Source organism: Triticum aestivum, chromosome 7B (assembly GCF_018294505.1).
Source record: "Triticum aestivum cultivar Chinese Spring chromosome 7B, IWGSC CS RefSeq v2.1, whole genome shotgun sequence".
In the NCBI taxonomy this organism is placed as follows: domain Eukaryota; kingdom Viridiplantae; phylum Streptophyta; class Magnoliopsida; order Poales; family Poaceae; genus Triticum; species Triticum aestivum.
In genome coordinates this window covers 626,163,143-626,177,312 of record NC_057813.1, presented here as the reverse complement: position 1 = coordinate 626,177,312, position 14,170 = coordinate 626,163,143, and the positions used below count along the sequence as shown (strand labels likewise).

The window sequence follows — 14,170 nt, the reverse complement described above, 5'->3', positions numbered from 1 at the left end:
AGGTTGAATGTGGTGCCATATTATTCTTATATATTCTAATTTTAATTTTGATAATTTCATTTCTATAAATTTCCACGTCAATGCGCGGGGAATTATCTAGTTTATCTAACTTGCACACATGCATTTTTTTCCCTTTTCTCTGGCGCATGAGAGAATTGCACAACCCCCCCCCCCCCCCCCCTATTTTCATCTCTTCAAGTTAGATTTTTTTTCTCGTGTCAAACAAATTGGCACCCTTGATGGGACCTGGGTCTCCTCACATCTCCACTTCGTTGTGGTTATCGAAATCGTCTTTCCCGTCTACCAATCTGCACAACATGTTGCATGACAAGGCATCGGTGAGGAGCTCCGCTAATCAAGATCCCTTCCATGTGGATAGCTCTCCCATGACAATAGCTCGAGCCACTGGTGATCCACTTTGGATCATTGCCACCCATGATCGTCATCGAGCTTGGTGCCAAGATCTACATGGACCAAGCCTAGGAGCTTGTGTAGTTTCAAACTGTGTGGTCCAAGAAGGCCAAAGGCGGCCAACCACCAAGGCAAAGGAGTGTCACAAGCTAATCTTTTGAAGGAGTCAACAAGGGCGGACATGAAAGAAGAAGTTGGTCTCGATATCTAATGGATCGAGGGGCTCTTAGCATGGGCGGTATGTAGTAAAGTACAAAACACCCCTGAGAGTACCCCCAACGGCCAGCACGAGGTTGCCCAAGGTTCTTCCGTCCAGACAAAACAACGGCAACATGGTTGCACTTGCACACAATCCTTCAGCAAGACGGAAATGGCAAGGTGCCGACGCGTGGTGGATGAAGAGGACGGGCATCACGGCGGCACGCCCGAGAGGAGAGGAGGAGGTGCCGACGTGCCAGAGGATAAGAGAGGATGCCAACCACGCTACAAGGGAGGGACGAGACCAACAGAGTATATCTTCTATGTCTAAAAGGAAAATGAGGCGATGATCAACCGGGAGTTCCTATAATTAAAGAGGTGGAAATGTTTTGATTAAATTAAAAAAACTTATTTTTGATGGTAAAGTTTTCAGTCAAATCTTATTTAGAATTCAGTAAGCAAATTCGAATATCATATAGCAGCACTAATTGTTTGACTGGAATGCATTCTTTGCAGCCTACAAAACTCAGTTTTTTTTTAGAAAACCTTTTTTTTAATACCCTGAGCGATGGGCCTTCAAGCCCAGCCACCGTGGTAACCCTAGCTCGCTCGCTCGCCCTAGGCAGGCCCAGGCCGCGCGCACATAAAAGACGACGAGCCGCCGCCGCAAACTCTGTCTTCCGCCGGAGGAGGAGCGACGGCGGCATCAACTCCGTGAACCAGGTATGCCCGCCCCATCAGCTCATCGATCCCAACCCTGAAGCTTGGAGTGACAGACCTCCGATCGACTCTCAGGTCCGTCATGTCGTCGTTCGCCGGCGTATCCGTCCTCGCCGACGGCGGGCTGTGCCCCGCGACCGAGTCGTTCGTCGACACCGGCACGGACTGCGGGTACCACCTGCTGGTGGTCCAGGACTACCGGCGCACCAAGCAGGAGGCACCCACCGGCGACAGCATCACCTCCCGCCCATTCACCGTCGGAGGCCACGACTGGTACCTCCACTACTACCCCAACGGCGAGAACCTGAGCTGCGCCAACTACGTCTCCCTCAGCGTTTCCCGCCTGTACGACGACGAGGGGGCCGACGAGGTCGTGGACACCAAGTTCGGGTTCAGTTTCGTCGACCAGGTCGAGAAGCAGAATCCAGTGTACATCCGTGGAACCGAAACGTGCAGCTTCCCCTTACCCGGTTCTTCGTGGAGCTGCGACAAGTTCGTCAGGAGACACGCCCTCGAACGATCGGCAAATCTAAGGGGCGACTGCTTCACCATCCGGTGCGACATCATGGTTGTCCACGACACCAAGGGCGGCGATGGCGAGGCGCTCCTGCCTGACATACACCGGCATTTCGGCGATCTCTTTCAAACCAATTTGGGTGCTGATGTGACATTCGAGGTCTGTGGTGAGATGATTGCTGCACACAGATGCGTGCTTGCTGCCCGGTCTAAAGTCTTCAGGGCACAGCTCTTTGGCCCCATGAAGGAGGGCAGTGCTACTACTACATCCAGTGTCATACAGATCAAAGACATGGAAGCAAACATATTCAGAGCCTTGCTTAGCTTTGTCTACACAGACTCATTCCCCGCGATGCATGAGGACAGCATGGAGGAGGATGAAACGTCACACCTTGTGGAACATGGACAAGGAGAGGAAGCTCTAGAAGACAAAATGTCAGAAGCTGCGGAACAAGGACAAGGAGAGGAAGCAATAGAGGACAAAATGTCAGAAGTTGCGGAACAAGGACAAGGAGAGGAAGCAGTAGAGGATGAAACACGCGTGCAATGGCTGCAGGACTTGTTTGTAGCGGCAGACAGATATGATCTCCAACGGCTCAAGTTCATCTGCGAAAAACAGCTATCTGAGCTCATAGGTGTCAGCTCAGTGGCGTCCACCCTTGCTCTAGCTGAGCGGCACCACTGCCGCGGATTGAAAGAGGCGTGCATTAAGTTTATCCAAGTCCAGTCTCCCTCATGTTTGCAAACAATAATGGCGACCGATGGCTGGGAGCATATAATCACGACCTATCCCTCTGTTTTGAACGAGCTCATTGCCGAGGTTATTGCTTTGAACCAGCAGACTTTATCACTCTTTACTAAGATCTGAAGTGACGCTGCTATGCATATGTGGGATCCCCTAGACTAGAGAGATCGTAGTCCATGTCTCTTGTTTTTTTATCTTGTCATCTATATAATTTGTCTGTATGCTGAATTAGAAAAATCCCAGCGTATAGGCAAATTGTCCCTTCATGGAATGGTTGGTCTGTAAACTCAAGTGTTGAGTGCAGATTGATTTGGCATTGCAGCACAGTGTAACTTTCTTAGCTAGTTGTTTTATCCTCGTATACGTATCTTCATTATTGTGTTGTATATTGTTGCTTTGGGCCTTCCCTATCATGAAAACCTTTTTGTAGCGGTTGTCAAGAAGAAAAATGTTGATGCTTCTGGATAGGCATTTTATGAACCTAGATTTAGGTGAAAGAATTTGGAAGATAAGATAGGTCACCAAGAATACCGGTTATGTGACAGCGATAGCGTGAAATCTTGGTCTAGTGCCTAGTAACCTTCTCCTGGGTACTTAGTGTTCTCCTCAGGCGGCCTATTCCCATTTGAGAGGAAGGTTGGTGCTTGGAATTTTGCAAAGTCAAATGTTGTAGCTGTGCCCTGTACCCCAAAGGATGACTCCATCTGGTGTATTTTGAAACTATAGAGATGATTGGTGTCAATTTCCACGACGAAAAGATGGGGTAAAGCTTTGAGTGCATGGACAGGGGCTATATTTTCTTTTCTGTATATACTCATATAACAAATGTCTTTTGTTCAAATTACTTGAAGCTTTGCTTGTAATAAATTCCAGGGTAATGCCCATATCCTTACTGGGTATTAATTCCAAGGTAATGAACATGTTGGTGTCTGTCAGTTTACAGGAAACCAGAGGATATGAATCATCATCACCCTATCTGCTTGCATGTTCGTGAAGACTCAGTATAACTGCTCTTGATCCTTTATCCCTTCCTGCCCTATTTTCACATCTCAAATCAGACACACAGGCATAAACTTCACCAGAGGAACGATGCAGATAGTTTAACCAGATCTTGTAACCGCATGCTTGACCGGGTGAGGATAGGATGGAGCACACGACCGATCGTCGACACCCGCCATGACCCGGCCAAGAAATCACCCACTTATGCCAAACAAAACCAAGCACTGCACTACACTCTACAGCTCTCAGAACACAATGCTTGTGCGACCACCATTTCAAACATGCCTAAGATTGTTACGCAAAGTCAGAATGAAGCAGCACGATGCAACAGCCGATCGTGTGTCGGCTCAATTTATGTTTGATACGCTTCACCATACGTACAAGATATCCATACGTACAAGATATCCGTACGTGGGGAGCATGGTCAATGACTAGGCTACATTCTATGAACTAACAGGTTCCTTGCCAAACAAGGAGGCATCAGCGAAGATTTACAAAAAAAAAAAAAGACGCGGCAGAAAGCATTTGCACCAGCACACAAAAAAGGTAGGCATGGTGACGAATCCCTGGCAAGGACCCTGCTTGAGCTTGTATCGCCTGTCAAGAATCAAAGTTCGTGTGGCCGGCCCTCTCTAGGTGACTTGATCGACCCCCCTCATGGCATATGGCTTTGACCTTTCTTATCCTTCGGCAATGAACCAACCTCAACTGTGCCTTGCTCGCTTTCGGATGCATGAGGATCTGTTCCTTGTTCGATGGGGAGTGTCCTCTTGGAGCCATCAAGTGCTACACCCAGAACAATGTTATCTTCCAGGCCAGGTCTAGATTCTTTCTTAGGATTAGGAAGAGAAACTGACCCATCTCCTTGTCGCTCCGTGGCCTCGGATCCTCGAGGCTCCCCTTTACCAGCCAGAGATGCTTGTGTTGACATCCCATGATCATTCTTGCTATTCTTCATCGGACCATCTTCTGACACTATCTTTTTCTGTTCCTTCTTGTCAGAGTTGCTTACACTAGCACTATCTGGTGAACCTGCCCTGGTCTCAGCCGATGCGCTTGTCTTGACTCTCTGATCTTCACGTGAGGTTGATCTAGATTTAGACTTGCCTTCACTGACCTTTGCAGAGGTGTCAATCAGAAGTGGACGGCCACGTACACGAGTGTACATCTCCTCTCCAAAAGGAATGTTATCTATGTCTGCGTTGCCATATGATTTCTGGACCGTTCGAGTTTGGGTGGCAAGCCTTGCCCTGTGATGGCCAACTATTCTAAGAAAATCCAACAAAACTTCCTCCTTTTGTGTATTGGAACATCAAAAACATTGTATCAGTGTTTCGAGTGATATCTAAATGCTGATAAAATAAACACACATGGTACAAAAATGGATTCTATGCTCCTCCTGTCAAACTTCATCTACAAACAAAATGAAAGAACTCCTATGTAGTCTTCCCTATTAATATCAGAGAGGAAATGATAAATGAAGTAGTACCACATGGTGAACAAATCAGGGGTTCAGAAATCATTTGGAGTAATCACTGATGCTATGCATAGATTCATGCAAATATCATGTGGATGTTTCAAATTTAAGGCTCAGGGTTGAAGTCTTCACAAAGCAGGATGACAGGTAGACAACTGCAACGTCCCCATAGCAACCAAACTTTACAGGGAGGACCGGAACCAAACAGAATCAGCAAGGTTTGGCGATTGGCTCGCAATATTATGTGCAATAGTCATGCTGCATGTCTCCATGATTTTATCCCATTTTTACCAAGTTTACACACATATCCAGTTCAAAAATAATAATTACGCACCATATCACTTCTATGTGATACTTGTTTAGATTTTCTAGTAGCACACAGCTCACGACACTAGTTGATGCTATGAATTTTAGTGTACATCGGAAAAAGTAGAACCAGCTGCAGTTTTTATACTCCGCTCATTATCAACTTGTCATCCTGATTGGTGTTTCAAGGCAGTTATATGTATTTTTGTTTCATGATTAGGAAAAATGATTCCATGTGGTTTATCACTGGTTTCCATAAGTAACTGGTCAAATTCCAGTTCTCGCCAACTGGTGAGAATCAGACTCAATGGATCAGAATGTTTTGTACAGCTGATTCTATTTTTACGAACACTACCGAGCTAGAAAATAATGTTCTCGACAGAAACTTGTACATTTTAGCACAAAACATGCATATGCCAAACAAAATATGTGCCCGTTATCTATTATGAGCAGAATATATAGCATCCTATACAGATATGTTACCTGGACATTCAGATACTCCTCAAGATGTGAAGTCTTCACAAAGCAGGATACATAAATCTACAGGACAACACAACAAAATGATACCAACCTTAGATATTTAGGAGTTCAGGACTAATGTAAAATTGGAAGTAATAGAATAGAAGAATGTGTAATATTTTAAAGAATTTAAACAAATAGATGCATGGGCATGAAATGAAGAATCTTGACACAAGTTAAACGCAAAGGCAAGAAAGTAGATGTGAAAATAGAAAGGAAAAGAAACAACTACCCACTAACATACTTTTTTTTACTACCTACATCCATCTTCCATAAAACTGGACAACTTACATGTTAGGAGTTTAAGGATTTTCACGCTGAAGTATTGCCGGTGTAAAATTGATCGGTCTGTTTTAGATTTTGCACTAAAACTATAGCTGCAAATTTTGAGGAGAGCTGAATGAAATTGAATAATAGCCTATTATCACAGGGTTTCGATCAGTTCCTAGCTTAGTAATAGTACCTCTGTACCAAAATATAAGACATTTTTGTAGGTTAAACTAGCCTACAAGGACGTCTTATATTTTTGATACGGAGGGAGTAGTAGGGAGACACCTACTGAGCATATTTTAAACAAGGTAAACAACAAGAACGCTCTGGCCAGTGGCCAACCAAGGTGTCCCACACTCATGATACAATGCTTCAAAACGGGTGATCATGCACTAGCATTTACATTTAAAAAACCGAATTACTTATAATAAATAAAGTACCATGAGAGCTTGGGTCGTTTCGTCAATTTTCTCAAAAAATACTCTTCTATGTAGCCTCTGTTGTTCTATATTCTGATTTTTAGCCAAGACTTTCCTCATGTCCGCAACAATTATCTGCCAAAGGAAAACAGAGAGACTGGTTAAAGTTAGGTTACCATATAACGAAAGAAGTAGAAGAGAGAGGTGTAATGTGCGAGACTGATTCAAAGCTGTTACACTGATTTTTCCAGCATCCATGTGGCTTATCGCAAGATAGCTCTTAATACGCCAGTGGCTCCTTCGAGTGTTATTTCTCACTATGGACACTGTGAACTTATGGTTAGGAATGTATATAGCTTCTTTGTCGTCACCTCTAAGAACTGTTGGAGACCACATACCAACACGCTGAAAATCAAATTAACTTAAGTTAGTGTGATGACAAGATGAAGCATCAACAAAATTTGGTATGAGCGTGCAACTAGTAACTATCAGTATATAAAAACAAAACCATGTATCGTGGAAGAAATAACTACATACTCAGATGACTATTGTTTAAATACGCACATAAAATGAAACAAAGAAGAACAGCATATCCACAGTAAATGAGAAATAGTTCAAGAAGACATCGACCTCAACAACACCAGTGATCTCAACACCATCTATGTTTGCAGTGATCCATTCATTCACAATAAATGGGCGTGAGGCGTTGATCATAACACTCGAGATGAAGTTAGTCAAAATCTGCAACGAATTGGGATAGCTATTAGTCCTATTTTAGCGCTATCGCACAAGATTATACTATCAATACAAAAGTTCTGTAGTACCTCACGACCAGCAAGAGTAAGCAATACTGTCCCAAAACCTCCAGCAGTTATCCACTTCTTGGTATTGACACCCAGCAACTCCATAAAGAGAGAAACAGCAGCAATCCAAATGCCAGTATAGATAGCTTTCACGGTAAAATCCAAACCCATCTGCAAGAAACAAAGTTCGATAAGTGCTACTACAACACGGAGAAAATGAAGGGGGAAAACAAAGTTATAAGAAGCAAAATAAAAATAGAGGATATCTTGATTGTACAACTGAGAAGTTTAAATTGCAATCACATTAACAGAGTTCAATTCAAGCTAACAAGTACATGCTGTTGCCATCAGATTTGTTTTATAAGAAATATATGCTTGGAATAAAGAGACCATGGAAAACCTTGAAATAATAAATTCTACACTATTTCACGATCATAACACCCCCCCCCCCCCAACCCACCCAAAAAAAGCCGCTAAGAATAACTAAAGGAAAAGGGATGCATACATGCATATAAGATGCATGTGTGCTGCATATACAGACATCGGGTTGAGTATGTGCTTGTGTATGCATAATTCTACTGTACGGAGTACCTAATCAAGTTGCATACCTGCGATCAGGTCATGCATGCTTGCTTACATGCACCAAGCTGACTGAACATCAGCGGATTCCCTAAAGGCTAAAGGTTGTCTGTCTGCACCCCCTAGGTAGGGTACCTATTGCTTGTTCATGAAAAATAAAATGTATTTCCTACATGTTCCTTAAAAAATGGCTTCTATCAGTAAGAACGAAATCAAGTTGATAGAACTACAGCAGGTACTCGAATAATGTAAAGAGGTTCTAGCTATATTATAAGAAAAATGATCTTACTTTTTTTGTGTCATTGGGGTTACGTACGTCCACTAGGAATCTATGTACCTGCTGAATCAAGCTAAAAGAAGATAAACCATGTTAGTACTTCCCAGGCTTTTTCATTTGACTCTAGTGAAATGCTGATCCATTAACTATCAAACAATTAGCAAGCTTGAGAATGTATCATGTGCACCTTGTAAGAACATATGCAACAGCCAGGACGGTAGATAAAGATCTCACAAAAGTTACAAGACGCGTTTTAACAGCTTGGCTTGCCGATGAACGTAGCACAACTGGATCCAAACCCCTGTAAGGCCGAGTGTGAGCAAAGAACAGAAATAAAAAGGAAAGTCTGCAACTGATACACAGCTAAAAATTCTGAGGCTGCAATATCGATCAGCTAAAATTTTTGAGGCTGCAATATCTATCAGATAGGAGTACGCTGCAAGAGAACATCACTAAACACTGTTGTGGTTATACCTGCAGATTAGCGTTGCTCCTGTCCAAAGAAGCAAAGGTTGAAGGTAGGACCTAGAAATTAGGTATGTGGGGCTCTGTTTCCAGTTTCCTCCATGCTGCAAGGTATTACAGAATGTTGAGTTATTTTTAGCTCGTCATAATTAAATAAAATATAAATATGGTCGCATATAACAGAAGCATACATCAATACGGTTTCTAATGTCCTTCACTAGAGGCAAAAAGCCCCATAGGGCAAAGACAATTATTCCAACTGCAGGTGCCACAAGGGCAGTGACAGGATTTGCAAGTAAACTGTCACACGACCTGTCAAGGGGGAAAAAGGGCTATTAAAATAGGAAGTCGAGCATAAATCGATTAGCATTTGCATATAAGATGGTATAGCAATAACAGAGAGAGAGAGAGAGAGAGAGAGAGAGAGAGAGAGAGAGAGAGAGAGAAACAGGGTAAATAAGAGTCCATTGAATTGGCTACAGAATTTATCCAGCTGGTGACTACCATCATCAATCATAAAGGTAAGTTCCATTTAAGATTACTAACCAAACTATCTTGGCTAACATGTATGCAGCTTAATTCATGATAAATAAAAAATTTATGTCCCGACATATCGATGCTGCCATATCGAAAGGCAGCAAATCATTAACCTGTAATACTGAGTTGAAGAAGTTACTGAAAGTCTTAGCAAGTGCAATGAGAGTAGCAAGTGAACAACCACTGAACAAATCATCTGATTGGCATAGTGTTACTAAGATATTTCAGTACCATAATACCCACCAGCAGTATATAGAGTAGATAAGATGCTAGATATTCTGGTTTACAAAAACTGAAAGGTCCAGATTGGTACTGCTGGCAGTATGTGTAGTCATCAATGCGAACTATCTAAGAATTCAACAAACTTCATAAGCAAATGATGCCACAGGGGGGACTACCTAGCCAATGCTGACGACGTGCTCTTGACCAGCGGAATTTCCTTCCAAGACACTGGCAAAGCAAAAGATTTAGCGCCCGAGGCCCTATATCTACAAGGCACATAAAGCATGGGCCTGTAGCTCCTATCCAACACGTTCTGAACCAATAAATCCTGCCCCTGAAAGGGATATTCTGAAGATTTATAATACTGGGGGATATTGCTTAAGGTATACAGTACCGGCACAGAATATATTAAAAAAAGTTTATTATGATAGAGCAACAAAAGGAGGTTGCATAGTTGAAATGATCTACCATGTATTACTGATCGATTATCTAGAAGTTCGAACAAACGGCAATCATTAAATTAGGAAAGAGATTTGTTTAGTAAGGAATTTCAAGATAGGGATAAGCAGATAGCACACTCGAAATAGTTTGTCTCTTATGGGATAAAAGTCGTGTCGACAGGTTGATGAGGGTGAATGCCCTATCCACGGTGTGCGTTTTCCTACACCCAGGCTATGCCATTGTGGAAGGTTCACAACAAACATTGTGGAAGTGTGATCACTGTACGTATAGTAAGCATCACTTTCATGCAGTCAAGCAGAGTACTGTTTCAGATATAGTGGTACATATGTTTTGTACCCAAAAGATACGCCCGCTTCAGCAAAACTGTTGGTAATGCAGATTTTTGAAAAAAAATACTCCATATCCCCCTGAAATGATGTTTACATACCAATGGAGCACAATGTATTAGAAGAACATCATCAGGTAATCAACCAACGCAACCGATGTCGTCATTGGCACATACTTGCCCGTTATCGGTAGTTCAACAGTTAGATCTCATTTCTCAAATTATCAGCAGATATGATAAAACATGGTACAAGACCTACTGGTTAAAATACATGTCGCTGAACTTTCAGTGTCCAAAAGCATAGTTCGATTCAAATGGAGCGGCATAATTTCTGCGGGCCATTTCCCATAGAGGATCTACGGTCTATGAAACCATGTGTATGATGTTGCCCAACGACAACTGGAACAGAATATATTAATTTTAAATGTGATTCAGTTCTACATTATTTCTGCTGAGAATATGCAGCAAAATAAATACCCTTGAGGTATTTGGATTTGTACCTAACCTTGTCTGGTGTGTCTATGTGAAAAAAAAATGACAGGGATGGCTAATTCTGTCTGACATACATTTGTACAGCCTTCAAACATATGTTTGCTTCTGCTAAATTAACAAGTACTAGCTTACACTAGGCACAGAGATAGAAGGATACTTCACATATCCAAAATAAACTATACACGTCAGTTAAACGTCTTCCAGTGATGTAATACGAAAGCATCACAACAACCATTCTATAAACTATGCTAGAATAATTAGAATATGTTGTTAGCTTAGCAAGACTGAAAGGAAGGAACCATACATAAGCAACAAAAGGAAGCGAAGTGGATGGCAGGGAGAGAGAACAACGCTTCTCCGGGCTCTGTAGGGGGGAGGGGGAGGAGAGCAAACACTGATGAAATAGACAATAAAGATACTATTGACTACAAGTAAAGAATGAGCAACTTGTACTCTAAATTTGTTGATTTGGCTAAATCTGCTGGTAGTAGTCCCTCCGTGGAAGAGGTGGGATGTCATCCCAACTGCCATCTCAAGCAGAACTTAAATGGGATGCAGAATATTCACATCCACTGATTGAGCTGCTATCAGGCCCTCCTAAGTTGGTGGTGCTAGTTTATTAACCCTGAAACAGAAAAATATGCATATGAGTGAGTTTTGTGGCAGGCTAGCTCTCGCAAGATATAAATAGAAAATGTAGCATGGGACTAATGTTTCCTTTTCTTGGAATGTGCAGAAATACCACAAGACTATATGAACATTTAACTGACAGCAAGGTATGGCCGAAACGCAAGCCCCACCCGAGTCCTGCCCACAAAATCAAACCATAGCCCAAGTGCAACACCTAGCCCTACCCACAGCCAACTCAACAAACGCCAAGCAGTCAGAAATAACCATCTTGCCAGTAATAATAGGAGTGATCTGTTAATAAGATGCTATTATGAATTGGATGTTGTATTGATACAGGGGATCCTTCTGCACCCGGCATTAAAACAAGTAGGTGCATCATGAGTGAAGGAGAAGAAAGGTTGCAATCTAGTATTCCACAATATTTAGGGGCTGCTCACCTATTTACAGCTATATTGCAACAACGGAAACCATTGCAATACCATTAGTACATTACAACTATATACTTTGGTGGCAATGGACAGTCCGCCCTGCCCCTCATATAGTATAATTCAATAGCCTTCTAGCACTGCTACCGCAATGTTGGAACCAGTTTCCCCATTTCCCATTACAAACTGAGGCAATACTTGGCTCGTTGTCACCAGCCCTAGTAATGCCCTGGTCAATCGGCTTGATTTCGCCTGCGAGAGTTGGCATTTGATCCGCTCACGCCCCACAGAATCATGCCACAAATTTCGGCTAACGAATGCTTCGATGGCTATCAGTTCCATGACAGGGGAGGATCTAGCCGGAAAATGGATAACAGACTGCCACCAGCACTCCACGGGGCGGGGATTTGGATCGTGGCGATTGAAATTCCGGAACAAAACTCCAGGTGCGGCCCAATCGACCTAGGGTTCGTCACCGACGGGGGGGGGGGGGGGGGGTCAATCGAAGCCCGCAAAAGAGAGAGAGAGAGGGATCGCCACCCCCGCGGCTGCCCGGCAGAGCAGATGAGGAGGGACCAGGGAGGGCGAGAGGGGAATACCTACCTTCGAGGTGGAGGGGCGACCGTCGTTCGGCGGGGACAGGGCCCGCGGGGGAGGGTTCACCGGCGGGGAGCGGTGGCGGTTTGAGAATGGCGTTTGGGAGGCGGAGGCGGATCACGGTTGCTACGGCTACACTTTTGTCTCTTTTTTCTTTTCGCTTCTGATGAAACTCTGCGGCTTTGACACGTGTACTCGCGCCGGGCGTCCGCTCGGTTGGCGGGGGCACTCCTCGCCGGCCGTCGGATGGTGGGTAAATCGTCTGGTCTGGGTACTCACGCCGTTCCAATAGAAAAAGGAAGCCCCGATGCAACATGTTTGCCGCAAATTTGTTTCCAGGGTTGTGCAAAATTTGTGGCAAAATACTTGCAACATCTGCAATATTTTTAAAAACGTGATATATGAATAATCAATGTAGGAGTACTATGCAATAACCTTTCGGCGTCACCCTTTTCGTCGACATGGACGTATCCATCGCAAACAGCCCAATAGGTCATGTTGAATGAGTTCTGCGGGCACTGTGGTTTGCTTGGACTCATACCATGTAGGTAGAAGAGATCTTGGGTGAAGAAGACGAGGCGGAAGAGAGGTTTCGGGAAGTAAATGTCGTGCTTTAGTGAAGCGACTAATAAAGAAGAGGATTGGTTCGTCGATCGCCTCCTGTATCACATGTGTGCGACAGAAAGTGGTGGTTGTTCAGATTTCTCTTTGCCTCTCGCATCAGCGGCTACTAGGGCACTCATACCTTCCAAGTTTCGTCGGTGAGCCCGTGGATCCACCTCCCATCTACTTGCTGCTCAGGCGGCCGGTGGCTGGCAGGGGTTCTCGGTCCCTCGTCTTCGGCTAGTAGTTTAGGTTAGGGGTTCTTTCGTGGGAGGCGGGTGTTCCGGTGGATGGCGACGCTTCATCTTTGAGACGATCTTCCGGGCTCTGATCCTCCTCGAATTCGTCTATCAAGATGGAGTCGACAGAGCTATGGTGTAGATTCATGTCATCTTCTTGGCATGACGAGGTTAGGATTTCTCTTCAAGCATGCGCGCCAGTAAGATTTAGTGCCAGGCTCTTCTGATCGATTTAAGGGTCCAATGGCGACGTCTGCAGCTCTAGGGTGTTGGTCCTTAGGAGCATATGCATGAAGACTTACCCGGCTATCATCGACAGGGTCAAGTTGACTCCAGTAGGGGAGCGACGAAAGTGATGCGTCAGCGGTTCGTTTTGGCAGCGGTAGTGGCCATTCGGTGGTGCATGATCCTTGATGTATTTTTTATCATGTCTAGAGGTGCTATGAAATTTTTGCGAACCTTTATATATGATATATCTGGTTCCATTTTTTTAAAGACTAATGAAGCAGAGGAAGATGGGTGTTTAAAAAAAAAGAGGATGATGGGCGTTTGGAACATGGTGTAATATTGTGCTAAGAAAAACGTCGTGGGGAGGAAGCGGGTAATAGAAGAACTCCACATACTCGATAAGGTCATCCTCTTGTGATGTTTCAACGTAATTGGATTGAGCCTGTGATGGACAATCCTCTATATGAGCGATGGGAGAGTCCAGTCAGTCAAATGAGTAAGACATTTTTTTGTTTCCTCCCGCTAGGCCGGAAATCTTGCATTTTCTATATCCATATGATGTGGAGTCCTTAGGTTTCGAGTTATATCTCGACCTTCCTAATTTTAAATCAAATGAAGGTGATGGCTAACGCCTTTCTTGACAATAGCTTCCGGAGATTAAGATTGATTCTCCTCTTTGAAGTTCTCTGATAGTGAGGATCTATTT

At 43.7% G+C, this 14,170-nt stretch overlaps 2 protein-coding genes across 6 annotated transcripts; one reads left to right on the top strand and one right to left on the bottom strand.

Moving 5' to 3' along the window:
• The first annotated feature begins 1,184 nt into the window (after positions 1–1,184).
• LOC123156964 (BTB/POZ and MATH domain-containing protein 2) lies at positions 1,185–3,021 on the top strand. The gene is made up of 2 exons (XM_044575172.1): positions 1,185–1,332; positions 1,405–3,021. Exon 2 carries the CDS (start codon positions 1,412–1,414, stop codon positions 2,711–2,713), a length of 1,302 nt encoding a protein of 433 aa, XP_044431107.1. The 5' UTR covers positions 1,185–1,332; positions 1,405–1,411; the 3' UTR covers positions 2,714–3,021.
• An 878-nt stretch (positions 3,022–3,899) lies between these two features.
• Positions 3,900–12,557, bottom strand: LOC123156963 (mechanosensitive ion channel protein 2, chloroplastic). 5 transcript variants are annotated; one of them, XM_044575171.1, is made up of 15 exons: positions 12,401–12,557; positions 11,196–11,367; positions 11,047–11,106; positions 9,640–9,797; positions 8,896–9,016; positions 8,714–8,808; positions 8,427–8,540; positions 8,252–8,312; positions 7,405–7,554; positions 7,211–7,321; positions 6,818–6,985; positions 6,602–6,715; positions 5,856–5,912; positions 4,447–4,883; positions 4,211–4,375 (listed from the first exon to the last, which is right to left on the bottom strand). In XM_044575171.1, exons 2-15 carry the CDS (start codon positions 11,271–11,273, stop codon positions 4,369–4,371), a joined length of 1,731 nt encoding a protein of 576 aa, XP_044431106.1. In that variant the 5' UTR covers positions 11,274–11,367; positions 12,401–12,557; the 3' UTR covers positions 4,211–4,368. The 5 variants fall into 5 exon arrangements, with proteins under 5 accessions (XP_044431102.1, XP_044431103.1, XP_044431104.1 ...); XM_044575167.1 differs by having other exon boundaries at positions 3,900–4,883; XM_044575168.1 differs by lacking the exon at positions 11,047–11,106 and having other exon boundaries at positions 3,900–4,883.
• Between the last annotated feature and the right edge of the window lie 1,613 nt (positions 12,558–14,170).

Excerpts from the sequence above, each read along its gene's own strand:
- LOC123156964 (XM_044575172.1), top strand. The coding sequence starts at position 1,412 with ATGTCGTCGTTCGCCGGCGTATCCGTCCTCGCCGACGGCGGGCTGTGC.
- LOC123156963 (XM_044575167.1), bottom strand. The coding sequence starts at position 11,273 with ATGGCAGTTGGGATGACATCCCACCTCTTCCACGGAGGGACTACTACC. Across the intron at positions 8,809-8,895 it reads ACATTAGAAACCGTATTGAT|CATGGAGGAAACTGGAAACA; the intron begins GTATGCTTCTGT and ends AATACCTTGCAG. Across the intron at positions 7,555-8,251 it reads ACCCCAATGACACAAAAAAA|ATGGGTTTGGATTTTACCGT; the intron begins GTAAGATCATTT and ends TGTTTCTTGCAG.